This window comes from Biomphalaria glabrata, chromosome 9 (genome assembly GCF_947242115.1).
Source record: "Biomphalaria glabrata chromosome 9, xgBioGlab47.1, whole genome shotgun sequence".
Lineage (NCBI taxonomy): Eukaryota > Metazoa > Mollusca > Gastropoda > Planorbidae > Biomphalaria > Biomphalaria glabrata.
In genome coordinates, this window is record NC_074719.1 from 38,449,123 (window position 1) to 38,476,870 (window position 27,748).

Sequence of the window (27,748 nt, forward strand, 5' to 3'; positions counted from 1 at the left end):
TCAGTTATAGGTAGCTAATTAATTTTCTTTTTTTTTTTATTGTATTCAGTTTGCTATTTGATTTATTATTTTTTACTGTAATGTATTGGATGGATGTCTGGTCGTGCGGTATGTGCGCTGGTCTGTCGTTCAGTTGTCTCAATAGTCCAGGGTTCATACCCTGACCAATGCCATCCCCCCAACGTGCTGCAGAAGGTTTGGACTAGGAAGTAGATTATTTTTTTTACTCCTAAACATGTCAAACTTGGAACAAACATTTAGTACAGCATAGAACATTAGCCTGCAGATACAAAGATCCCAGTGTAAATTCCAATTTGCCAAATACATGAAGAGTACGCAGTGTGTTGAAGGTGGTATATGGAGACACTAGGCGAGGTCATTATCATGGTATATGGAGACACTAGGCGAGGTCATTATCATGGTATATGGAGACTAGGCGAGGTTATTATCATGGGATATGGAGACACTAGGCGAGGTCATTATCATGGTATATGGAGACACTAGGCGAGGTCATTATCATGGTATCATCCATAGAAGTTATTCCTTCCCCTTCACGTAACCCTTAGTCTGTTGGACCACTGGGGCACCACACACCTGACGGGTTTTCGCCATACCTGAGGACCTTGTGATAGGGCCATAGAGATTTAGTTTGCGTTTTTTGACAATATATAGCAGATCATCATGAGGTCCAATCACTGAACTAATAGTCTCTCATCTCTTCGTTTGTCATGCAGTCTTTGTAAGTGATACTGGTACCTAGGATCTTTCTGTAGCATCTCAATTCCATTGCTAGGAGGTCATTAGCCACAGAAATGGATGAGGTGACTTGCACTGAAAAGTCTTCAACTTTCAAAATAGAACTTAAGTCGTTTAATTCCCTTTGGAAAGTAGTTACAGACATACATAGCCCTAGGCTTTTAAAGATAAACACTAAGTGATAAAAGTAGCATGCATCCAAATGTACCAATTGGGCCTCTAAACAAATTAAAATACAACCACTTTATACCATTATGAAGACAGCCATTGCACAAAACCACAAACATATTCAGTGTATTATAATAAATAAATCAGAAGAAATGTGTGTATTTTGATCTTTAAATTTCAACATGAAATAAAATTTAACTATATACAATAACGAAATAAAATAAAACAATATTCAAATTTTACAAATCTCAACAACTAACTAAACAATGAAAACATCACAGAGAGGATTCATAGAAATAGATGATGCTATCAGACTCTATCCTGAAGGCTACAGCTTTCAAATATTTCTTCTTTCTTTTTTTTTGGGAGGGGGGAGGGAGAATTTTGTGTGGAGTATGGTAGAAAGATCATATGTGTGGAGCCCCAAAGGTCCAACAGATAGTGATTAATATGTAAATCAAGCTATTAAACAGGAAAAAATAGTTCTCCAATGGACCATGTAATAACCTATATATAAAACTTATATATAAATTCTACCTTTAGAGGATTCTATCTTAAAATTTCAGCAACCCAGCTTAAATGAAAATCTTAAAATTTAAGATTCCAAGTCACCAAGGGGATACAAACTTAAGAGCCCATTGGGAAGGACACAAATCATCAAAAAAAACAACCCCTAAACATTATGAATTTCATGAATCAAATCCTTACACTTCCTGTTTCACTGATGTATAAATAATCAAAGGTATCAAGTTCATTAGTTCTATGCAAAAACAAAACAGTAAACAATTCAATGAAAACAATGATACAACAGGCTAACAATTACATTTTTTTCACCAGTTCCAGAGTCTGTTTCACTAGAACACTCCTGACTCCTTCCTCCTTTACAAATACCACATAGTCTTCTAGCTGAGTGATGTGACTCCTGGTCAGGACAGACTGCTTGCCCCCATGTTTTGATGCTGCCTGAGGTTTCAGTTTCATCAAAAGGTCGAGAGCTGACATTTGCAGGACCTGGGCCACTTGGCAGGTCACAATGGACAGCATGTGACAGTGCTGACAGAAGAGTGACATCAGTAGAGTGACATCCTGGATGCCTGCTGGTATAAGGGCCTGTAAAAAAAGTTAGAGAACATCTTTGATTAGTTAGTGTCTATAGTGACTCTATAGCAATGTCAGTAATGTGTAAGAACTATCTTAAGTATACAGAATGAATTCAGATAAGCTGCTGTGACCTAAAGGGCTAATTGAATGATGTTTCTTTTTTTTTTAGCTCCAGGCAAACATAAATTAGGTACTCATGAAAAATACAGAGTTTGTTTATTTTACATGGATGTTCCTTGAAATTCGAAGATAATTACATCCTAGCCCAAGCGTCCTGCAGGTAGAGGGGAACGGTAGCAGGCAGGATTCAAACCTGGGACCACTAAGACCACAGAAACACAGTCCTTAATACACACCGCACAACAAGGCAGCTTTCTATTAGTCGAAAGTGAAATCATGCTCAGCTAAATACCTAAGTGCTAGACATAAAAGGCTAATTAAACATTAACAATTAAACTTTTATAAATATGTAAATGTATTTTAGTAGATCTAATACTCAATAGTTTTCTTAAGGAAAAGAAAATCCTCTCAAAAAAAGGATCACTAGAATAATCACATCCCAATCATTCAAATTGAGTGTCTTCCTGTTATAAAGTTAATTAGACATGAATCATCAATAGATTGTGAAAAAAGCAGAACAAAGAATATGCTTAGATTCATTTCTATTGCTGATTAACATACCCCATCCTTTTGAAATTGAGTTAAGTCTTCCTAATCCCACTTGCCAAGATAAATATTACCATAATATATTTTATATTGCTGATTAACAGACATCCCTAAACGACTCTTGTATGGCTAACTAAGTGAAGGAAAGCGCTCGCAAAGTGTTCAAAGAAAGCGCTTCAGGGACACCCTCAAAGCTTCTCTGAAGGCGTTCAGCATAGACCCAGCCGCCTGGGAGACAGAGGCATATGACAGAGCATCATAGCGTCGTGCAGTGAAAACTGGCGCTCAGGTTGCTGAGGAAAAGAGAACCACCCTGGCAGAAGAAAAACGCCAGAGAAGAAAAGCAAGGCCCACGACACTAGCTCCAGCTGGAATAACCTGCCCAGTGTGCAGCCGAACATAGGTCTCACCAGCCACATGAGGAGGCATAAAACCCCAGGGCCACGGTTAACAATGTTGACATGAGAAAAGATCAAAAGGATTTAGACCTAGATCTAATTTTAAGAAATACACTTTGCGCAGATAGTTTTTTACTTTGACACATGAAAATACAAAAGACGATCCATTGATTTCATTATATAATAAAATTAACCTCCAATTTTGTGTTTCAAAAGCATTTTTTACATAAATTAGTTCCTGATATCTGTGACTACAGATTTCCTGGCGAACATTCTTTCATTTGACATTACCAATTGGTTACACATTAACACATCTCTCTACTGAGTCTATTCCTAGGTCTAGGTCTAAAACTCTTATTGAACTCTAAGATGATAAAATTTCTTTTCGCAAAGATAGTTTTGTGCTTTAACACATAAACATACTAATTATTGTCCATTTATTTGATATTCTAATCAATTTAACATTCAAATTTGTTTTTCTAAAGCATTTTTAATACATTCGTTCGCTGTTCGCTAAAGTTGCGTAGCCGTGTTGAGATAGGCCTATATTCATTCATGAAAAAAGGTCACGCATGCGCAACACAGAATGAACTCTATGAAATACAATTTTTAACTCTAGATTAGTGTAGATTTAGATCTATGTCTACCTCAAGATCTACTTTATACTTTAACACATGAACATACAAAATTAAGTCTATTCATCTCAAATTTTAATCAAATATATGTAGGTCTCAAAGCAAATGTTTTAATTTGAAAAAATGGATTTAAGCCTATTAGCTATTTTTATTTGATAGCTTCATTCACACTATTTTTACATTGACACATTCGCTTTACTTATTACATTATTATTTTGTTTAATAATAATAATAATAATCTTTATTATCCCTAAGGAAATTTGTCTTACAATTTGTGCATTACACCAAACAAAAAACATTATAACTATAAGAAACCAAAGTGTACATTCACACCAGACTCACTCATAATTTACATGTGACAAAGTTTATACCAGATTGTTCTTATTTAATGATTTGATTGCCAGGGGAACAAAAGAGTATTTGTGTCTGTTTGTCTTTGCTATCGGTGTCTTGTATCTCTTTTGTGATGGTAAAATCACAAAATCCTGACACAAAGGGTGATTCTTTATTTCGAGGATCTTGTTAGCTTTTTTATAGATGTTTGTCTCAAACAACTGCCCAAATGGGCATACACTTTAATTAATTGTGACTATATCAACAGTAATGCGCAAAAAAAGACCTGCGGGTCGCGGGTAACATATGTCTAGTGTATATATATATATATTATGGTAAATATTACCATAATATATATATATACACAAAGGTATACAATGCGTTTATAATCTGGTGAAAAAGCTCATCTGATACTGTTAATGAAACAAACAACAACAAAGAAGCATACACTTTAATTAATTTGAAATGATGAACAATTGATCAGTTAGTGTTTGAACTCTGTAATGCAAAGAAGACTTTTCCCTACAGCTACAGTTTATGAAGAAGCTGGCACACACAAGTAACTAAGGGATTAAACTTCAAGAAGCGGACAAAACATGCTATGTACTGCAATGCTAGCGACCTAATTACAATCACAATTCTTTTGAGCTATGTAACCCCATTGGTACGCAACATGTAATTATAATTCAAAGAACAAGAAAAAGAGACAAATACCTGCTTTAAACATCTTACAGATTGATTCTTTAGCTTTTAACTAATGAATGTTAGATTGTCAAAAAATGAAACATTTTTTTAACCCAACTGAGAAAACAATCCTGGTTAAGCAAATGTATAAATCTACTACACTACCATGTTCTAATGATAGGCCTATAGATCTAGACTTAGAAGATGGAGTGCAAAATGTTCCTGAAGGTTAATTTATTAAACTCTTCAGTGAATACATGCAGAAATGCCAGTAGACGTAGAGTTAGTTCAAGATAAATATTTTCTGATCCTCTAGCCAAATTTAAATTAATTTCTTTTTATATTTTGAAAAAGACCATGGTAAAATCTCCAGAAAATCCCAACAATTTATTCCTTTTTGAACTACAAACCTATATGGTCAAATTTTGAGTCATTAAAAATTAATGATTAGTTCAAAATAATTGATGTGTTTTCACTCAATATAAGCTATTCTTATAGGGGTTGAATGACCATTTGCAAGGGATTGCCTAAGACCATCGTAAAATTAGAGTTTTCCCAGTGTGGTCAACGAGCTAATTATTCCCAATATAAATCAACAGTCTAATTTCTAGGAAAATGGTTAGAGCAATTTTCGAGAAACATGTTCACACCCAGGTTTTGGCCACCCTTTTAGAAATTGTGACTTGAATAGAGGTATCATAAAAAAAAGTGTTTAGAGAGTTCTATGGGTGTTATTCTTTGTTTTTGTAAAGAACCAGTGCTTCCATGGAACTAACTGATATGTCTGAATGTGCTTGTGTATGCATCCATCTTGGAAGCTTTTTAGGCTATTGCTGTCACACAACAGAAAACCATGATCTCAAGATTCATACAACCATACTATGGAAAAGGGGAAGATAATTTCAACTCATGTAACGGAAAATTAACACATTCATATATCTTTGATAATATTTAATCACATCAAAGTGATTTCTATTTCAACTAAGTTTTACAAAAGAATGGTTGTTGCTTCATACTGTGCTGACTAAGTAACCTCTTATCTAAAAAACTGACTGTTAGGGTAGGAACCCTAATTCAAGTCTAGACTAATACATAATTGAAAGGGGAGGAGCTTACATAAGTGACATCTCATCAGAAAGTTAAACAGAAAAGAGAAACACTTGACAGCTCTATAACAAAACCAAAAATTCCTAACTTCATGTACATGTATTTACTGTCAGTGTCATCTTTTGAAGTCAAGTCTAGACATTACAATCAATTCTGACATACGTCTCTTGATTTTTTTTTCATTCAATCAACTATTTCTGACAATTATTTTCTTTTTCAAGTGACACTAGATGTGTCGACAGTGAGAGATATTTCATTAGTCTGAAACATAACTTAACTTACTTGACTGCCTTTTACTCAAATTAAACTCAAATCACAATCAGAACAGATTCAATTATCATCGGGAAAAGACAGTATTAGTAAAGTACACATAGAACAAGTTTAAAATAAAAAATACATTTTTAAAAACCTCACTTATATTGAGTGAAAACGAATCAATTATTTTGAATTAATAATGTCACTAATTGTTAATGACTCAAAATTCGACCATATAGGTTTGTAGTTCAAAAAGGGATACATTGTTGGGCTTTTCTGGAGATTTTACCATTTACAATGTCAACCGAGAACATTATTAGACTTTGTCATCTTATTGGTAATTTTGGTTTACTTTTATTTTGGATGGCACTTGTGAAGATAGGCATACTGATAACTGTAAATAATTGTGCAAGTTACTCTCCTGGTCTTATGACTTTAAGGCGTCTGCTATCTTGCAAGTTGATAAGAGTCACATTTGCATTTTGATATAAGAGGTAAAATAAACAAAGAAAGTTGCTCGAGTTTAAATTTAAACTCAACCTCGGTGATAGAGGCCAGACCTGTTGGCCACTGAGCTATTTCAAGTACTTATTAAAATAGAAGGTTTATTAGTCTATTGTTAAAATCTAAATTTTTAACAAATGACCTAATAGTCTACATTATTGTGATTATTGTCATGGGTCGCCTGTCAATGTTTTAATATATTTTCCATATAAAACAAAATTAATAACAATTTTATGATTAACTTATTTGTATATTTTGTTATTGATTTGGGTGTTGTCAATGACAATGAATAATTGTGCAAAGTTTTAACTTGATCCAAGAATTGGGAGTGGGAGAAATAAAGTGTAAAGTTTAGACCAGATGGAGTGACCTGATATAATCTCTGTGACAAATAAAAAATAATTATGAACTGAGAATATAAAATTTAATTCAAACATCCAGGATCTTATCTTCCTCTGATACAAAGAGGAGTGGCTCAACCAATGGGCATCATGTATGTACAAAGAAATGACCACGCCAAACAAACTGGACAGTACCAGTATTAACTTCCACAACCGCAAAGAGCAATCTACAATCTTCCAACTAAGAACAGGACATACACCTTAAAATTATCACCTTGACAAAATAAATCACACACAACTCCCCCTTTGTAGACACTGTGCACACCGTTATGAAATCGCAAACCATACCTCTTTGAATGCCCAATCTTAATCCACCTTAGGCAAACCCTACTTCCACTACAGCCCAACATAACCAATGGCAGTGCTGAACAACTGAAGAAAACAGCACACTTTTTTTACTTGGCACAGTCTGCAAAAGAGCTGACAGCTCAGCAGCAATAAAGCTGACCAGAAGAATAATCTTCATATGATCTACTTCTTCTAGCCAGTTTTTTGCTGCTGAGCTGTCATCTTTTATGCAGACTGTGCCAAGTAAAAATAGTGTGATATAAATTAAGATAATCTATGTGCTGTCCATGTTGTAGGGATGCTAGATGCATGTTTATAGGTTAAAGTCAGGCTTAAATCCAATCCAATACCTGAATGGCAGAAATGTAGTTGTTAGTGACATGACATAAGGATGACTGACATGACAGCTCTGAACACAGCAAAATAACAGCATCTGTCAAGTACTGACCAACTAGGATTGATTTGTTAGACACTGAAAGTAAAAGGAAATTACTCATGAAATAACCGAAAAACAAAGTGATTACTACATTTACTTTTCTTATTATCAACATAGGATTTTTTAGATTATTATTAATTAATAATTTATTATATTATTATATTAATTTTCAATATGACACGATGTCATCACTAATCGTCACATTAAATGCTTACCTGTTAATGGTTCAGCTTCCTTATCAGCCATTAAACCTGTCAAAACCTGAGACTCCACCAACAGAATCAACAACTTGACAAGTCTTTGAAGGTCTGCAGGTAATGCCATTAAAAGCATCTAAAACAGAAATGAAAAAATTGAAAATTTAGCACATGTAAAAGACTATTTTTAAAATATACTTCATGATGAGGTTGTCATGTTAAGATACTTCTTCTGCTCCCTCATTTGTAGACTGAAAAGAAAATAGGCTTAAAGGCTTCTACTGAAGCATTTCTAGATTAAGACAGAAATATATATATAATATTTAACTCTATTCAATTGCAAACATTGTTATAAGCCAAAGTTAAGTACCCCTCTCAGTAATTTATGGGGCAGATGATGTACATGTCATCTGTTTCTGTGGCTGACTATTAACAAGGGTCATGTCATGTGGCTAGCACAACAACCAACCACCTTTACTCCCAATGTATGTCGGGTATCCATTAGAGTTAGTAGACTAAAGGGCGTCCTAAAAATCCTGAAGTTCAAAGTTAGAGCAACAAAGAAGCCCAGGTAAACAGGTCTTACAACAAAACTGACTTAGGTAGACTTAAGTGCGCTGTCCAACTGACCAGAGGTTAAAAAAAAAAAAAAGAAATGTTTACATATTCTGCCAGATGGATTGTTACATCTTGTGAAGACCTTATCAGTTTGAATCAAGAGGAACCAAACTAGACAAAGTGGTTTCATAATGTTAGGTTTGAAAGTATTATCTGTAAGTATTTTTTATAGACTTTATACCAGTAAATTAAATTAAATTTGCAAGTAGAGTGTACAACAAACTAGGTGTTTCTAAATAAAGTTCTAGACAAAAAATTATAAACAAAAAGCAGAATCTATTTCTACTCACCTGCTGAATCACTATGATAAATATCCCAGAACTGGCAGACAGTTTGACATGTTGAAGGAAATGTTGGATTTCCAGGAACATTTCATCATTCACTAAGGCCAGCTGTGTTATCAGCATCAGCAGTTTTAAGTCTGGGTCAGAAACGACATCCTTATGCATTATTTTTAAAATTTTTACTAGTGTATAGCAAGAATGAGCATACTTGATACGCTGTAGCTTGGTACACTGTAGCGTACTTGATACGCTGTAGCGTACTTGTTATGCTATAGCGTACTTGGTATGCTGTAGCGTACTTGGTACACTGTAGCGTACTTGATACACTGTTTGAAAATTTTTGAAGAACATGTAGGAGAAGAGCATTATCTGGGAGAAATTTTCTTTTGCCTTTATGCAACAAATAAAAACTCTGAGTCAATTCTCCAATTTAAAATTTTCCGTCTACAACAGGATTCAAAATAAAACCCCTTCAGTTAGAAATCCAAAAGGTTTATGCCTCTCAGCCCTCCATCCGACATCATCACAGTTTGTTTTATTCATCAAATACCTGAAACTAAGATAGCTGTGGGGACTAGAAATACAAAGAAGCGCAAGTGTCAAGGTCTAAATGAGAGAGTGGTGTTTGTTTTCATGGTCGTACGATATGGGCGGGTGACTTTGATCTACTAGTGTGAGAATAGAGTCTGAGCTGTATTGTAAAAGTATATGTATAATAAATATCTTGAAACTGCTGCAAACATTTAGACTTAGCCTTGCTGTTATTCAAGAATTGACAAAATAAATCATCATCGTAACAATACTAAACAACTCACATCATTACAATATCTATACATTTTTTTTGTTGAAAATCTAGTTTTGCTATCACTGCATTTATGGCTTTTGTCTGTTGATTTATTCTACAATCCATCATGTGTGCCAGGATTGTATTACAAGTCCTGTATTTCTTATGTACGCATACAGCTCTACAAGTTTGTCTCCTCACATCTTGATGCATCACTTATACAGTAAAATAATTGAAATTTTTTTTCTGATATGGCAGACTGAAACCTTCTACTAGATACTCCCTCTTTCCCACAGTCCACAAAATATATATTTGCCTACTGGGCAATGAAACTGTCATAATGGAAGATGCGCTATTGGAGATTTTCACCCAAAAAGTTAATCACAATAATCTGCTCTTTGTTTATACGTAAGATTTTTAAGATTTCTCTCAATCAGAGAAAAACAAATCAAGGTGATATGAAGAAATGTGGAGGTGATATAATGGAACATAACCTAATAGACTCCTATTTTACTCCTTAATATTCCCTAAGCAAAGAAAGGTGAATAAAATATTCAAGATAAGATTTAATAGTAATAAATAAATTAAGAAATTCAAAACATATAACAATATGTCTACTTTAAAAAAATATGTACTTTTTATACCCTTAGAATATAGAAAAGCTTCAAAAATCTCAATTTCCAGAGGGGCTTACACACAAGGGTATGGGCACATTTGCTACAAAAAGTCTCGGAAGAAATTAAAAAGGGCTATACACATCTGGTTTTCACCCCCTCATTCTAAATGAGACATGATCAGCTCTTCTTATAGTAAAGTTTAAAAAACTGCTGTTAGCTTCTCTATGCATCCTAATGCATTAGGGTTGCACTGCCGGCAATGCATCCTACTGTCATGGGTTTAAAAAAATGTAAGAAAAAGAATAAAAGAAAGTTTGGGAGAAACTTTGACAAGAAAATGGACCAAATAAACAATATCAAGGATGCCATATTGAAGATCACTGTTGCCAACTGAGAAATAAGAACACTTTGTGCTGCAAGCTAATGATTCTACAGTGCGGAGTAGTTTGCAAAAACTATTAAATGGCTTTCACTTATATTACAATTCACTTATCAATACCTCAGTATTCTGTGAACTGAATTCACCAAAAAGCTTGCTTGTATGAATTTGTCTCCAAATTTGATAAATCTTCAATAAAAAAAAAATTATAATTAAAATCCCAGTGTCAAGATAAAGGCTTAGCACTTACTATCACTGTTAGCTGCTGAAGTTGTTCTCATGACAGACCCCAGCAAACTTTGAAACTGTCAGAGAAATAATTGCAGGTATTTATTGATATATTACATAAACCTGATACATTTTTCATAAGGCCATACACTCTTAAATCAAACTTAACAGATTATTTAAGATTGCTCAAGAATTATTAAATCTAATTTATAAATGCCGATATTGTGTGTTAATCCACTTGTGAGGTAATGGGGACAACAATAGTGAACAATATCCTGACTTTTAAGGGGTGTGATGGCTAACTGGTAAAGCGTTGGCTTCTGAACCCAGGGGTTTCAGGATGAGATCTAGGTGAAGACTGGGATTTTTAATTCTGAAATTTTAGGATGACCCAGAGTTTACCCAACTCTAGCCTGTACATGACTTACGTTAAGGACGTTAAGGCGGCACACTCATTAACCACCCCTATAGATTGCAGGTCTGAAAGGAATGGAGATTATTTATCCTGACTTTTACATGCAAGGGAGGCACGGTAGATGAGCAGTAAAGCGCTTGGCTTCCAAACAAGGTCCCGGGTTCGAATCCTGATGAAGAATGGGATTTTAAAATTTTGGGACCCTTGGGCGCCACACAGCTCTAATGGGTACCTGACATTAGTTGGGAAAATGTAAAGGCAGTTGGTCCTTGCGCTGGCCACATGACACCCTCATCATTTTTTTTATGGGTATAACCAACACTCTGTATGGCAGTGTGGAGCATAGGAGAAAAACAGAAACCTACTTTTACATGGCACAGATTGAAAAATAGTCTTCTACTCATTAACAAATGGGTGGCTCATTGAATAAACTTTAAAACACCCACTCCTGAATGATTTCTGCATCCTTTGTGTGATATTTGTAGATTAAAATGCTGGTCTTATGACAGTCAATTAATATAACTTGTAAGTCTCTGTACTCAGCCAAAATTGATTAAAATAAGGTATACATAAAACTGAAATAGCATAAAAGAATCAAATTGTATCTGGACACTAATACTTGCAACAAAACTTTGGCGCTTACCTCAAGGTCACAGCAATGATCTAGAACTGGCTTTAGTAGTGCCACATGTAACCAACCTGAGGTCAAAGAATGGTTTCTCAGCCAATAGAAACTTGATTCTGAGGACAAAAGAGAAAACTTTCTTGACCTACAGACTGCAAAAAAATAAGATGACACTAGTTAAAGATTAGGGTAACAAAAAGGTGTAGTAATATGAAAAAGGGAACGTACAAAATAATTATGACAATTATGACAGAAACTTTATTGACCACTTCATAGCGCAGTCTTAAGATGTAACAGTTTGTTATACTATCACACTTTTTTAGTCTTTATTGTTCTGAAATTTAGCCCTAGAAATACCAGACCTAACATAACAGATTCTAACACTCAGAAACAAAAATTCTAAATCTCTGAATCTTCATTCTGATGTAATGTTTGTAGTAGTCCTGTCCTATAATCAGTAGGCCATAAAGTTAACTTAATGTCATGAGAGCACATTAACATTAACCAGAATAGTTATCATCTTATAAATTACAGACACACCTTTACAATTTTATAAACTCAGTATATTTATACATGTGTGTTAATAGTAAAGTGCGAAATGCAGGCATTCTTTGCGCACGCAGAAAATAAAAACTCAGTTACACTACAGTCCATGTCTCAGATCCATATAAAAGGGTTGAGAGAACCAATGCCTGGTAGACATGATAATCCAAGAACTATTAATAAAATACTTTAAATACTCATTTAACACTTTGCCTGAAGCAGTTGTAGTCATTCTATAGAATGCCTAGTTGAAGTAGATTTTGATTTTAGGCACATCGGCACAATTTAGGCCATGTCCTCCTAGTCGAAGTAGTAAAGTAAAGTTCCCCTTTCAGACCTTACGGTCTATAGCGCAGATGATGTAAAGGTCATCTGATTCTTTGGTCTACAGTTAACGAGGGTGTCATGTGGCCAGCATAACGACCAACCGCCTTTACTTTTCCCCAACTAATGTCAGGTACCCATTAGAGCTGGGTGGATTCAGAGGTGCCTGAAGATCCCGAAATTAAAAATCCCAGTCTTCACCAGGATTTGAATCCAGGATTCCGGTTCAGAAGTCAAGCGCTTTACTGCTCAGCCACCGCGCCTCCTACAAAGTATTTCTGAATTTAAGTTGTATTTTTCCTGTTATTAATACTCTTATTAATGGTGAACTGTTTGTGCAAACCTGGAAACAGTTTAGAACTTTTGGCCATGACTTGCATCAGTTTGAGTAAACAAAGTTGACTGTACTGTTTCACTGTCACTCTGTTTTTGTCCAACTGTCCATCGACATACACAAAGTAGTTGTCCAGGTATAAGTTTGATAGGACAGCCAGCAAAGGAAAGGGATGTAACTGAAACAAAACCAGTTCATTTCATTATCCAAGGATCATAAGTATGAAAAATTATATTGAAAATTTATAAACACAAAAAAAATGTGTAGAAACTGAAAAAAAAAAGTTTTAAGAATGATCTTGAATAGATAAACTTGTATAGTAATCCATCTATCAAGAGATATTAGTTCACACAATCTGAAACAACTTACATCTACAACTGATGTTTTCTTCAAGTTTTCCAACAAGGAAAGGAGAATGTTCAGAGACAAGTTTGTGAACAGCACACTGGGTTCAAACAAACTTGATGGACTGACATCGGCTGAACCCTGGCTTTGTGACCAGAGGTATTTGGAGTTATCGCTGATCAGTCCAGGGACCACAAAGAACTGAACAACATCAAATGGACTCAGCAGACCACCTTGCTGAATGCTGATCCCGCTGTTAACATCTATTGTAAGAGTGTAACTCTGGAAGTAGAAGGAAGGATGTTTTAAGATGATTTTTTAAAACTTTTTAATATAAAGTAATAAAAAAAATATACACACAAGTTTTAAATCAATATTAATTCAATACATAACATATTAGCATTCAACACATTAGGATAAAATAGCATGTTTCTAAAAATAAACAAGCAAAATCTAAAAAACTTTAAAACAAAAAATACAAAGCTTATCTAGGGGAAAGAGCTCCACACTTACAACCGTATCTCTTAATAATTTAGAAGTTATTTCCTTTATTGGGTATCAAACAGAATGATTAATTACCAATAATTTATTGACTAATTGCTTAACTTTTTTTTTATTGATTCATGTTTTGTTAGGTACAATAAATGATTGTTTAAAGTTTCAGCTTGATCAGAGAATGGGTGTGGGAGAAATATGCTCAATTATCTAGGACAGGAGTGACCAATCTTTTGCCTAATTGTGCCAATTTTTTTTTCACTTTTAACTCATTGACTGCGGTGTTTTGTTTTTAAAAAAATGCTACTTTTTTTAAAAAAATGAAAATGTTCCAAACATGGCTAAAACAAAAATTTATTGTTTAAGTACCAATGATGCTATAGTAACATATTTGGTATCAAAGTAAAAGTAAATGAATGGAGAATGTGAAAATGTAAACATCTTTCTATTTAAATATAAGATACAAATTATAATCTAAATAATATGACACTCAGAAAAAAAAATGGATGCCAACTTTAGAACTTTTGAGACCTAAATTTAGATTTTGTTCTTTGTATTACTGTTGAAACAGCATATTTAGACTATTTACAGCATTTTCAAAAAGAAATGTGATAAAACAGTCAATAAAAGATGATGAATCATTGATTATATTATTATTTTTACCTTGTTTTTTAGTCAAAAAAAAAGTGAAAATTATTGCGCTTTTAATTACTACCTTAAAAAATTACAATAACAATAGATACCAGTACTAAATCTATCAACCAAATGCACTCAAATATTATGTACATTTGAATCAATTTGCATAGAACATCTTTCATTCTAATACTAGACCAGTGCAAGACATAGGCTAGCGAGAGATCAAAGCCTAAATCTCTAACTAGATGAAGGACAATAAAAATCCTAATTCATTTTACCAAAGATTTAGACATCGAATAGATCATTATTACTGTTCCTTTGTGATATTTTCAAAAAGAAATGTGATAAAATAGTCAATAAAAGATGATGAATCATTGATTATATTATTATTTTTACCTGGTTTTTTAGTCAGAAAAAAAAGTGAAAATTATTGCACTTTTCATTACTACCAATAACAATAGATACCAGTACTAAATCTACCAACCAAATGCACTCAAATATTATGTACATTTGAATCAATGGGATATAGATCTATATTTGTCTTCTTTTTATTTGCATAGAACATCTTTCATTCTAATACTAGACCAGTGCAAGACATAGGCTAGCAAGAGATCAAAGCCTAAATCTCTAACTAGATGAAGGACAATACAAATCCTAATTCATTTTACCTAAGATTTAGACATCGAATAGATCATTATTACTGTTCCTTTGTGATAAATTATGGATTTAGAATAGTTTTATATTTTACTTTTATTTAGTAGTAGACCTATTGGAGTGCAACTTGAACCAGTATAGTGATGGTGATGATTTTTACCAAAAAACAATACTAAAAAAAATTGCTAGAAAATATACCAAGAAAAGGCCCAGCATGGTGGATGAATATTGGATTTAGATCTGCCATTTCTGTTGTTTTCATTTATCTAAGGGTTAGATCTATAGGAATCTACAAAGGTGTAAAGATAAAAGCATAGATCTAGTCAACCTTGATCTACATTCAAGACCTAGCCCTAGTCTAAGGCTAAGGCCTAAGCCTAAGCGTATAAGGCAATACTAGATCTAGATCTAAATCTAAATGCTAATAATGTCCAAGTCTGCTTCATCCTATGCTAAATCTTGATCAAGATCTTCATTATTACAATTCATAGAAGTATAAATAAAACAATAATAAAGCTTCTTCAGTAGTAAACATTGTGGGTGTGTCTTGGACAAGCATAGCCATGATGTTGTAGATTTTTACAGATAAACAATACTAAAAAAAAAAAAAGAAAATGGGGAAAAAATGCCCACAGTGGATGATTATTTGATGTAGATCTACCATTTCCTTTCTTTTTATTTACCAGAAGCTTAGATCTAAAGATATATCTAGATCTAGAGTCCAAGTCTAGAGATAAAAGCTTAGATCTAGTCAATCTCGATCTACAGACTACACCTAGCCTACTGACAATAATAGATTTAGATCTAAATACTAATAATATAGATATAATCATATAAATACGCTAAATTTAGACCTACCTGAATCTAATCTAGATCAAATTCTTCATTATTACTATTTATTTGTGATAATTTTTAGAATAATTATAAAGTTTCTTCAGTAGTCAACATTGTGGGTGTGTCTTGGACTAGCGCAGTCATGGCGACGTTTTTTTACATTGTAAAAAAAGTAATAAATAAATGTCTAAATAAAGCCAAAAGCTTCTAATTTCTATGTAAACAAAGGATGAAGAACTCTTTTATAAATTAAAAATAGTTCCACTGTTGTTAGTTAAAATTTTTAATTTAAAAATGCAACGAAACAAAGGTAGGGTAAGAACGTCTATGGGATAGACGTTCCGTGCGTTTAGGGCAGACAGACCGTCTATGGGATAGACGCTCCGCACTCATTGAGTTAATTCAGATGCGCCACACCTTTTTTTGACCCCCTTTTGTAATATAGAAAAATCGTTAACAGTTTTAACTACAAAAAATGAGATCACACACAGGCCAAACATCACTAACATTAATGAGGTTTTCTACTTTGTTTTGCTTTCATCAAACCTGTCTTATCAGGAGCTAACATGGTAACTGAACACTACAAACAGTTCTTCAAATCTGACAGTTTCACTTCACTTTGTGCTTGATCATTTTCATAGAGGAAAATGCTTGTTTGCCTCTGTATGTAGATACAAAGTCATAGGCCTAACTTGAAGCTAATTTTCTTAGTTCTCCATAATGTTCACATGGGCCAAAATTTAAAGCAGATTTAACTTCATTTTCAATCCACTGATATTATTTACTAAGCTAGGAAACAATGTTTTCTTGCCTTGCAATTTTAAATTTCGGTCATTGAGATGGCTTGTAACATCAACTTAAAATGCTAAATCAAACATCCATTTTCCTTAAAACAAACTACTCTTTCCTCAAGCAGAAATTGTTTTAGAAAATCAAGTTTAATGTTTTTTATATTCCAAATTCAACGCACCTCGCAAAAAAAGGATAAGATCAGCATGTTTCTTATCTAACAATTCACAATATTCTCTGAATTCTCTCTTCTGTTTAATCCTCTTGCTCTAATTTTATTCGCACAGTTCACAACTGATATCATAACATGCTTCAAATTCCATATTTTTCCACATTCTCGGTGTATAATGCAATGATGCAAACACCAAGATTCTTTTTTCAATTAGAAACAACAACTTTCTACAAAAGAGAACAGACTACACAACCACGTCTTGATCTTGTTCACATTCTCTAAGAACTTTGCCCTCAAAATGGCGATTCCAGCAACTCTTCCTGCCATTGGCGTGATCCAATAGAACACACTTAATAAGAGACCCTCTAGTTTTTCAATGGAGTGCTCTCCCATTCCTCTTGTGAAAATGTTTAACTAGACAACACTACAAATGTTAGCAGCTTCATCCAAGACTAATGAAAAGAAAGAGCATGCATGAAGACGAAAAAATCCTATATTACAAATAACACAAAACTGTCATGTTCTGGACTTATGAGTTGATTAATACTACAACAATGTTGGTTGATATGGACGTCCTAATAGCTAGTGAGTAAAATTACTGATGTATTTATTTCTAGAAATGGGCTATTATTTTTTTTATGAGCTGGCATGCCTTTTATTTATTTATTTTTCTCAGGGGTATAGTGCGCCACTTGTAATCAAACTTTTGGCCACTTTTGGCGCAAGCGTCATAGAGTGGCCACACCTAATCTAAAGGGAGGACATATTTAGCAGTATCTGTGAACACTAAAGGATTAATTTCCTTTGATGGTATTAAATATTATAATTAATTATCAGTAATTAATTGACTAATTGGTTAATTTTGTTATTGATTCATGTCTTGTCTATGCCAATGAATAATTATGCAGTTTCAACTTGATATGAGAATGGGTGTGGGAGAAATAATGAGTACAAACTTTTTACCAGACAGATAGACATAGTGAGTTGATATAAGCTTTTGTAAAAATGAAACAAGTTAACATGCTCTTATGGAGTAAAATTTCATGCCTACCCCTGAAAGAGTCTGGGTCTAGTCCAATGCCCCTTTCAAAGATTCTCTCCTAAGCTGGAACTCACAGCACAGTATATTTATATTTAACCACTCTGATGCTTTAGCTGGACCATAGTTATAGATGGCAGCAAAATTTGAAGCATTCAAAAAGAAAGTTTTAGCAAATCACAACAAAAGCATTTAAATAAGAACATCAAGGACATCACCCAAGTGCATTCACTGGAGGGCGATCTCACCTTTATTAGCTCCGTTAACAGGTGAGCTGTGTTCTTAGTAATTTTCTCATCCAATTTGCAGGTTCTCAGCACATCCTGACAAGACTCAATCAACCTGGACTGATGTGCTTTGGCACGGCAAGACTTACAAACATTGGAAAATTTCTGAAACACCTATACAGAACAATAAGACAATTTTTATTACTAACAAAGTCAATAAGTTGTAAGAGAATAATAAAAAAAACTCAACAAAAAATGTAATCTACTCCTAACTAAATTTTTTAAAAAAGGAAAACTCTTCTAGGCTACTAAGCTTGAAGAACTTTGTACTCCAAAGATAAGATTACTATTTTCATTTCAAATTTCTCATCAATAACAAATTGACATTTTCAAATTATTAAAAATTTAATGCTGTAAAAAAAACAGGAAAGTTAAAAAAACAACTGTTGTTCTCTCAACATATATCAACCAGCTATGCCCATTGATTAGTTCCCAGGCTTTATATTGTTTTGTTTTTTTTGGACACCTTCCCTTTTTTTAACTTCTTTCTTCTTCTTCTTCTTCTAGCCAGCTTTTTGCTGCTGAGCTGTCAGCTCTTTTGCAGACTGTGCCAAGGAAAAAAAAGTGTGCTGTTTTCTTTAGTTGTTCAGCACTGCCGTACAGGGTGTTGGTTATGTTAGGCTGGAGTGGTAGTGGGGTCTGTCTAAGGTGGATTAGGAAGGGGCATTCAAAAAGGATATGGTTTACGGTTTCATGAGGGTGGGCGCAGTGTTTATAAAGAGGGAGTTGTGTGGGATTTATTTTATTGAGATGGTAATTTATCAGAGGTATGTGTCCTGTCCTTAGTTGGAAGATTGTAGATTGCTCTTTGCGGGGGAGGAAGTTAATTTTGTTTTTACTTAAAATAATAAAAATAAAAAATCCCACAAGAAGTAAATGCTCCTCCATAAATTCCTTTGGTCCGCTAATCCTAGTATCTATTGCATTTAATTTTAACAGCCCATAAATCCAAGCAGCACTTATTTCCTCTGCTTTTAAATTCTTTATTTTAATCATAATATTAAGCAATTAAACATTGGAATTTTTAAAAAATATGATTTGAAACGTGGACTATGCTGGTCATTCATTTTGTTTCAATAACTTTGTACACACAAACACACAAGTTCATAACACAAGGGAGCTTAAAATACAGAAGACAGCAATAAAAATATTTGTGGAAAATTTAACCGTTATGGTTTCAACTGTTGTTCTATATACATACTAAGTAATAACAGGTTAAATTTTCATCCACCATAAGTGGGAGAATTAGTGATGAGTCACTCAGCTAAGGACGTTATACCTTTATATATATAGAGAGAGAGAGACTAGGGTGAAATCATACTGAGAAAACTGTCCTCGTTTAATGTTAGCGAAAAGGCCTTTGCAATGTTTTATCACGCTCACATCTGCAATATTTTAAGTTTTATTATCACTGCCTGGTATGGCAATCTGAGCATTAAAAATAAAAATAAACTTCCAAAATCCTAAATGCAGCTGGTAAAATCATTGGCAAAAAAAAAAAAAAAAACATTTTTGGCAGCTGTTTGAGACAAACATCCATAAAAAAAGCTTAAAGGATTCTAGAAATAAAAAATCACCCTTTCGGTCAGGATTTTGAGATTTTACCATCACAAAAGAGATACAAGACACCGATAGCAAAGACAAATAGACACAAGCACTCTTTTGTTCCCCGGCAATCAAATCAAATAGAAACAATCTGATATAAACTTTTCACATGTAAATTATGAGTGAGTCTGGTGTGAATGTACATTTCGGTTTTTATAGTTATAAATAATGTTTTGTTTGGTGCAATGCACAAATTGTAAGACGAATTTCCTTACCGAAAATAAAAATTATTACTATTATTATTATTATTATAAACTTACACGAACAAAAAGTCCAACTTGTGATTTGTTTCCAATGGCCATGAGCAATGACTGTTTGATAACCACATCAGGATAGAAGAGACACAGGTACAGCACAGTGGACATTGCCTGGTAAATAAGAAATCATTTACAAATAAGCATCACCTGCACCACAGCCAGGTAAAAAACAATCATACACAGTGGTCAATGTAAGGTAAACAAACAACCATACACAGTGGACAAACATCATCATCATCATCATCTTTCCTTGGCCTTACTCATGGAACATAGGGCCTCAGTAAAAACACAACTCTCTCCAACGTCTCTAGCAATTTTTTTTATGGCTTCCCATATCTTTCCTGTCCTCTCGGCTTCATCTAGTACACTGCCTCGCCATGTTCTTTTTGGTCTTCCTCTACATCTTGTGCCCTGGGGGTTCCACTCTAAGGCCTGTCTGCTGTTGGTATCATTTCTAAGGGTGTGAGCAATCCATCTCCACTTTCTCTCTCAGATCTGAACCTCTATATTTCTATGTCCACCCATCTCCCAGAGTTTGGTGTTTTCTCTTTTGTTAAGGTAAACAAACAAACAATCATAAACCACAGACAATATAGATGTAAAAGTATATTTTACCACCAGATGACACTCTTACTACTCAATATAGTAAAACCCAGTCACACAAGAGCTCCATGTGCAAACTCTTAGTTGTTGTAGCTCTGCCTCTACATCATCAAGCCAGCTTATTTGTAGTTGTCGTTTTAGTTCCTGCTTTTTACTTTTTTCGCTGATTATTATATTATAATTTTATAATTTATACAGATGAATTAGTGTTCATTTAATTGTTAAGTCTCTTGATCTGTGTCATCCTTCATATAGTTTTATTTTCTATAGCTGTCTATTTTTCTAACAATTATACATTCTCATCAATAAAAGCAGCAAAAAAAAAAAACAAATCAAGGTTACGTAAGAACATGTGAAATCATGTGAAAAAGTGGCTACACTTACTACACTCTACTTACTAGGTCAATATTGGCCAAGGTTAGCTTGTTGTAAAGAGGAATGAGCTCATTGAGGACAACTTCCTGGCTCAACTGATGCTGAAACTTACAGAAAGACTCACTAGTATCCATGGTCTTGATGACAGACAGGACAATTTGTTCTTGTAATAGTGTGGACAGACCAAGAAACATTCTCTTAAAAAGCTGGCACAAATAGAAAACAGCCAGTATAGGTTTCGGGTTAAGGAGCCAACTTGAAATATTAACAAATTTTATGTTATACCAACAATTATCTTGAAAAAATAAAGCTAATTACATGACTGTTTTGGTTAAAGCTAAATGGACATTTTTTCCTTCAATTTAAAGAGCTTCTAATAAAAAACATAACACAACCAGGAAACAAAATAAATTTTCAGATTAACTTATTACTATTATTGTAAATATATAAAAATATAAAACCTGAATTAACAATGATGACATCTCAATGTCTTTATGTTGGTGTAGTGCATGACATGTGACATGAAACAACCGCTGAACATTGTCCTCAGTCATCAGAACAGTTTGGTGTTCACAAACCAAGTCATAGTAGCTGAATAACAAACAATCAACTGCTTTTATAGGTCCATATCAAACTAACACTAAAAATAATTACAGAAGAATGAAACTTCTCTAGCTTTAAAAAAGTAACTCACCAAAAGATACAAGGTAGAGGGAATGGTATGGTTAAAACAAAAAAAGTCCCTTTAAAAAGAAAAGACTGATGGCTAAGACTTGGTGACACAGATCCAAAACAAAATCAAAGACACAAAAAGACACAGCCGCAGTAAAGTTTTTTCAAAAGTCAGAACCGAAAGAAAACTTTCTTACAACACTTACCCTTTGCTCCACCAGTTGATGATGTCATCGTTGTTTAATCCCAGAGCCAAGAGATCTATGAACATATGAACAAATGATACTGAGATAGGATAGCCTTTATGAACAAATGATTATTGATAAATAATAAAAGTCTGCACGAGTAAAATTTTTTTTCTTCTAAATTTAATAATTTAAATTTAATTAGGTCTGTGTTATTTCCCCTTTGCTGCAAAACTCAAGAGTCGCAAGATCAAATCCCAACAAAGATTAGCATTTTCAATGTTTAAATCAACCTGAGCTGTGTTTTTCAAGAACTTGATGGCATGTCCTCAAGTGGTCTAGTGCACAATGAGAATAATCTCTATATATATAATATAAAATTAAAAAACAATAACAATAATAATAATAATAGTAATAAAGACCTGGTGACTTAACACTCTGTTCAAAGCTTTGATTATGAAATCATTTGAAATTGAGGGAGCTTTCTGTTATAATTAACTGTTTCAAATAACACTCTGACCACCCAAATACTTCCACATTAAACTAAAATTGTTACATGTATCAAGTTATTTATTAAAAGAATATCATATCAAAAATTAAAATGATCTCATACAAACTAAGCTTGAGGAAAAAAACAATATGCACTTTAAACAATAGCCCTTTAAAAAAGTACAAACAAATGTTAAAAAATGATATAAATGTCTTTAACATATAAATCTAACAGTTAGTTACCTTTCCAGCCTGGTTCTTTACTGCTAACTACGGCTTTTAACATCATGAGATCAGCCTGCCCTGACAATAGTCTGCCTGATTCTACAATTAGCTCAACCTCAGATTTCAGCAGTCTATTTACATTAACACAGGATGAAGTTATTGAAAGACTTTGCAGTTTAGCAAGCAGATCTTGTGGAAATTCAGATGAGGAATTTGTTTCAGCATCGAGGAAATTCATGATCAAGTCCAGCACATACCTGGTCAGCTGCTTACCATCCAAGACATAAGCCCCAATCCTGATTTCACTTTCATTGGTCAAGAAACGTCTCAGCAAACGGTACAAACAAGGGGTATGGCACTTATCAACAGAACAATAGAAGCTCAACAAGTCACAGTATAATGATGTAGTCATTTCATGTTTCAGATGGGTCAATGTTGTCAACGCAATATTGTACACTTTCTCAGAATTTGGTAGCTCATCACATTTAATGCCAACTTTATCCATCTCAAAACTCATTTTGCTATCGCACGTTAAATCTTCTTTCTTAAAATCAACATTCTTAGCATTGTTCATCAAACTGATTTCACCGTCTTTGTGTATATCTAAATTCTCTTCACCTGGTTTGCAACCACTGCTAACATCTTCCACTTTTTTCATTTTTACCAAACTGTGATATTTATTCAGATCAATGCTGATCATTTCAACTGGCTTATTGAAAAATACTTTGCCCACTTTTTTTCTGGTCTTTCTATTATTTTTATCCAATGAAACTGCTTTCTCAGGGATTGTAACTTTTCCTTTGCACATAGAACACAACATTTTCGTGACATCTGTTTCCAGCAAGCATGGGTTGAATATCATGACAGACATGGACAGCAAGTGAACAAGCTGACTGAAAAGTTGATCTTCAGCTACAACAAGAGAGAGGATGAGGTCAGAGTTCAGATGTTTCTTCAAAAGATTCATACACCGAATGTTTAGCTGTGACAAATAGGTCACATGGAGCTGAAAATCCTTAGACTTTCTTTCAAATTTTTCTGATAGCTCATCTGAAAAATAACAAAACATCAAGTAATAATTTGGTACAGTAACAACCAATATAGTGATTAAGAAATTAATTATCACTAGGTAATAACTGGTCACTTAAGGTCCCAAAAAAAGAGTTGTATATAAAATCTTTTTTTTCATGAATCCCTATTCCCTTGTCACTGGCCAACTTGGCAATTTCAAGAGGCATGGCCTGTGTCAGATAGCAGTGAAAGTTTAACTATGATTTATAAAACGTTTTGAATGTTGCTCAGAAATGAAGATTGTCACACAAAAATGTATTTTTTTTTAATGAAAGAAATCTTAAAGCCATCCTAATTTAAAATTTAAGACATAAAGCATGGGCAATATTTAAAGATTTTCATTAGATAATCGTGTTAAAATATTGTTGCATTACAAACTTACTCCAACTCTTTTGTTATTTTCTCACCTTGATGACGAGCTTGTTGAGGACTGACTAGATCTAAAAGAAGTGTATGAACCAATGTCAGTCCAAGTACTAGCAATTTAACATTTGACACTTGGCATTCCTCTACTGACTTGTCTGTTACATATGTCAACAGCTTCTCCAAAAATCTGTTGGCAACTGGAACTCTGACACTTGCAAGAAGCTGACAATGATAAAATTATTTTCTTTTTAAAATTATCTTTACTAACAAAGGGTATTAAAAGAATAAAGACAAAACAGCATTATTTGCTAGAGAACAATCATTTGGTTACACAATTATCAAAAACACTATATCTGACCAAACAAAATGCTCTTATTCAAATGTAATTTTTCAAGAAATTAAAAAAAATTTTTTTTTATTAAAAGCGACACACTAAAGTGATGGATAACTCTTAATGGTAAGAAGCATAATCATAATTATAAATAAGCCAAACTTACGTCATACAAAAAGGTCAGCCAGCCAAGCTTTTCATCAAGGATCAAAGAGAAATATTCAGCAGAAGATATGCTGTTGTGAGAATCATCCTGTGGCCTACGATAAAGATTCAAATCAAAGCCAGACATCACTATTTACTACTAAACTTTCTTCTAATTACCAAATAGATTAGAGTATTCTACTTCTACTACACCCCATAACCCCAATTTCTCTCTGGATTTCACAACTTGTGTTCAGCATACAGCACACAAAAAGACATTATTAATAACAGGCCCTTGAACTTGAAGAGTGTGAAAACCTCTTCACCTTGTGATATGGCCATAAAGTATCAGCTTGCGTTTTTCGACAAGGTTTGCAGGTCATGGTCTGGCTCCATTGCTGTTGTGATCCTGTTTCTAATCTCTTCATTTGTGAGAGGTAATAACTAGGATCCTTCTATAGCATCTCAATTCCATAGCTAGAGTCATCCTCTCTAGTTACGTAGTTAGCATCCAAAATTCGCAACAATACATTTATGTGGCCATGACAAGGAACGCATCAGTCTGGTTTTAGTGTTGAGGCCCTGAGGGCTATGCTTTTGTCTTTCCAGATTGTTTTGAGTTTTACAAGTGCTGCTGTGGACAGTGCAAATCTGGCCAGTTGTTCAGGTTTGGTTCCTGCATGTGAAACAAGAGCACCAAAGTTTTTAAAACTACAGACACTTGCCAGTTTTTCGCCTCTAATCTGAAATCCTCTTTATTAAAACTAATTCCAATAAAAAGGATGCCTTTTACTAGCACTAGAAAATAAATAAAAAAGAAATAAAAAGTGTACATGTACATATCCGACTTACATAACAAAAATGCTAGTAAATAACTCAGCATTTACTCTTAATGCATCTATTCCTTGCAGTGGAATTCCAGATTTCATGAAAATGTTCTTAAGGACTTGAGACAAATCTTCATACTGAGCAGATTCCTAAAAATACATTAAAAATTATTTTTTAGAACCAAAGAAAAACTTTCTTTTGCCAAAGTCAGCCTACTTTTTATTATATTTATTTATATGTTTTTAAGTGAAAAAATATTTATCTTTGTATTGATACGATTTAATGACAATATTGATTTCCATTAGTAAACATTTTTTCAAAGTGTGGGTAAGTTTGAGATGGCCTATTAAAAACATCATGCTTCAAAACAAAATAATGGATATTTAGATTGACTAGACCAGGCCCAACACACTGAACACACATCTATTGAAAGCATCTCAGAATGCTACAAGGCAGGCGGAAAAAAATCTTCTAGATCAAATTTTGTGATCCAAGCTAAATGGACGGATAGGACAAAGAAACTACTCTTGAGGAAAGCACAGTCTAGTACTACCTTAGTATCTATGCTTCTATATTCTATAGGCGTCTAAAGCATGGTATTTAGATCTAATCTACAATAAGATCTTGACTCTAGAGTAATACAATAGTAATAGAGTAAAATACTAGATTACTACACTAATTAGAAACTAGACTTAGAACTAAAACTGACTATATCTAGTTTAGGAGTAGTTAGTCCAGAGTGAACAGAGCCAGAAATCTAGATCTAGAATCTAAGTAGACTATAGTACTCTAAAATCTAGATTATATATATATATAGATCATCAAGTAGATCTAGAATCTAGATCTTCTAGAAATCTAGATCTATGGTAATTTACATCTTGCGAGCAAGTTAAGCGCTTCTGCTCCAATTTTAACGTTTCAATGTTTAGAACTATGACATGGTTAGTCCTAGGAAAAAACTGGAAACATCTTTAAACTCATCATATACATTTGTCAATACAAATCTATAGACTATAGATATTATATATATATATATATAATGTTGTTTTGTTACGCTTTGCATAGCTACAATAAAATATGATGTTGAAGAGGGTCAGGTCACTGAGGTCCAGTGCTAACATTAACAAACATCCTTCCCCCTTTGTAACTTAGAGAACACTCGCAGTAAACGAACAAACACTTCATGTTACTATTTAAACATGTATTCACTTCAAATTTTTTTTAAAATATATCAATTTCTTTGTAAACCAACTCAAAACCGACAGCTTAGTGTTACTTTTCCCACTCTTAATTGCTCCCTTTTCTGCTAAACCCTCAACTTAACAAAGGGCTATATATATATAATTATATATACTGTGAACTACCTAGTAGATCTAGATGACCTGACATATATATACCCTCCTTCCGACTTCTGTCCTAGAAAAAAAAAATAGCATCATCTTACCAGTGCTCTTTGAACCCGTTTAAAACCCTTGTTTCTCAGACTAAAGTAAATTAGTAAATGAAACCAAAATGCCAAATGTATCTTTAGAAACAGTTCTAGAATCTAGTAAATCATAGATAAAATGGACTGGGAGCATATAATCAAAAACAATCTAATTTCATCAATAGTCAAGTCATAGCTATCAAAATAAAGGCTCTTTTTATTAAATAATTGTGGGGTGTTCACTAATACTAGATTTGATCTAATAACATCAATAAATACTTTCTAGTTGAGCCACTGGAGGAGTTTAAATCAGTTTTCTCACTCTCACTCATCGACGAACTTTCTTAGAAAATTACTCTTAATATATAAGTCTCTTACTCTTAACTCTAGATTTAGATCTAGTAAAATCTAGTAGTTCTAATATTATCATTATAATAGAGAATTTTTACATTTTTCCTTTCAATAAAAACAGTTTTTAATAAGAAAGATGTTAAGGAATCCTCAACTCGTTCCAGGTCCATTTGCTGAGACATTTTATTAAAATTGAATTGTGTGAATGCTTTCTAGATCTAGTTTTTTAACTTATTAAAGCAATATGTAAAAATAGTATCACCACTCGCAAGTAAGCGAATAAATCAATAATATAGATATTTTCATAGTATTATGTAAAACTGCATCTGTTTTTAGCGGCCCCCGAAAAGGAAATAGACGCTACTAGTTTTGTTCGTAGTCTGTCTGTTCGTCCGTCCCGTTTAGGTTTCGTAAACTAGATCTAGAAAAGATATTGAAAATCCGACATCCTGATATTTTAGACCATTCAAAGTTCTGATGCAACGTCTA

The 27,748-nt window shown here is 33.6% G+C and overlaps 1 protein-coding gene across 1 annotated transcript; it reads right to left on the bottom strand.

Annotated features, from left to right (window-relative positions):
- Positions 1–1,081: 1,081 nt before the first annotated feature.
- LOC106056695 (uncharacterized) lies at positions 1,082–27,488 on the bottom strand. Its single transcript, XM_056042190.1, has 18 exons — positions 27,358–27,488; positions 25,507–25,631; positions 24,677–24,770; positions 24,221–24,401; positions 22,761–23,792; positions 22,050–22,104; positions 21,633–21,762; positions 21,195–21,377; positions 20,197–20,304; positions 18,293–18,445; positions 13,450–13,707; positions 13,090–13,258; positions 11,898–11,995; positions 10,862–10,916; positions 8,838–8,968; positions 7,948–8,065; positions 7,647–7,768; positions 1,082–2,034 (listed from the first exon to the last, which is right to left on the bottom strand). The coding sequence occupies exons 1-18, from the start codon at positions 27,439–27,441 to the stop codon at positions 1,744–1,746; spliced, it is 3,387 nt and encodes a 1,128-aa protein (XP_055898165.1). The 5' UTR covers positions 27,442–27,488; the 3' UTR covers positions 1,082–1,743.
- Positions 27,489–27,748: the final 260 nt, after the last annotated feature.

Bases quoted from the DNA above. Each gene is read 5' to 3' on its own strand.
- LOC106056695 (XM_056042190.1), bottom strand. From the start codon at position 27,441: ATGTCTCAGCAAATGGACCTGGAACGAGTTGAGGATTCCTTAACATCT. The intron at 24,402-24,676 runs GTAAGTTTGGCT...TATCATTGTCAG, and splicing joins GGCTGACCTTTTTGTATGAC to CTTCTTGCAAGTGTCAGAGT. The intron at 20,305-21,194 runs GTAAGTAGAGTG...CTTATTTACCAG, and splicing joins CCTTGGCCAATATTGACCTA to GCAATGTCCACTGTGCTGTA.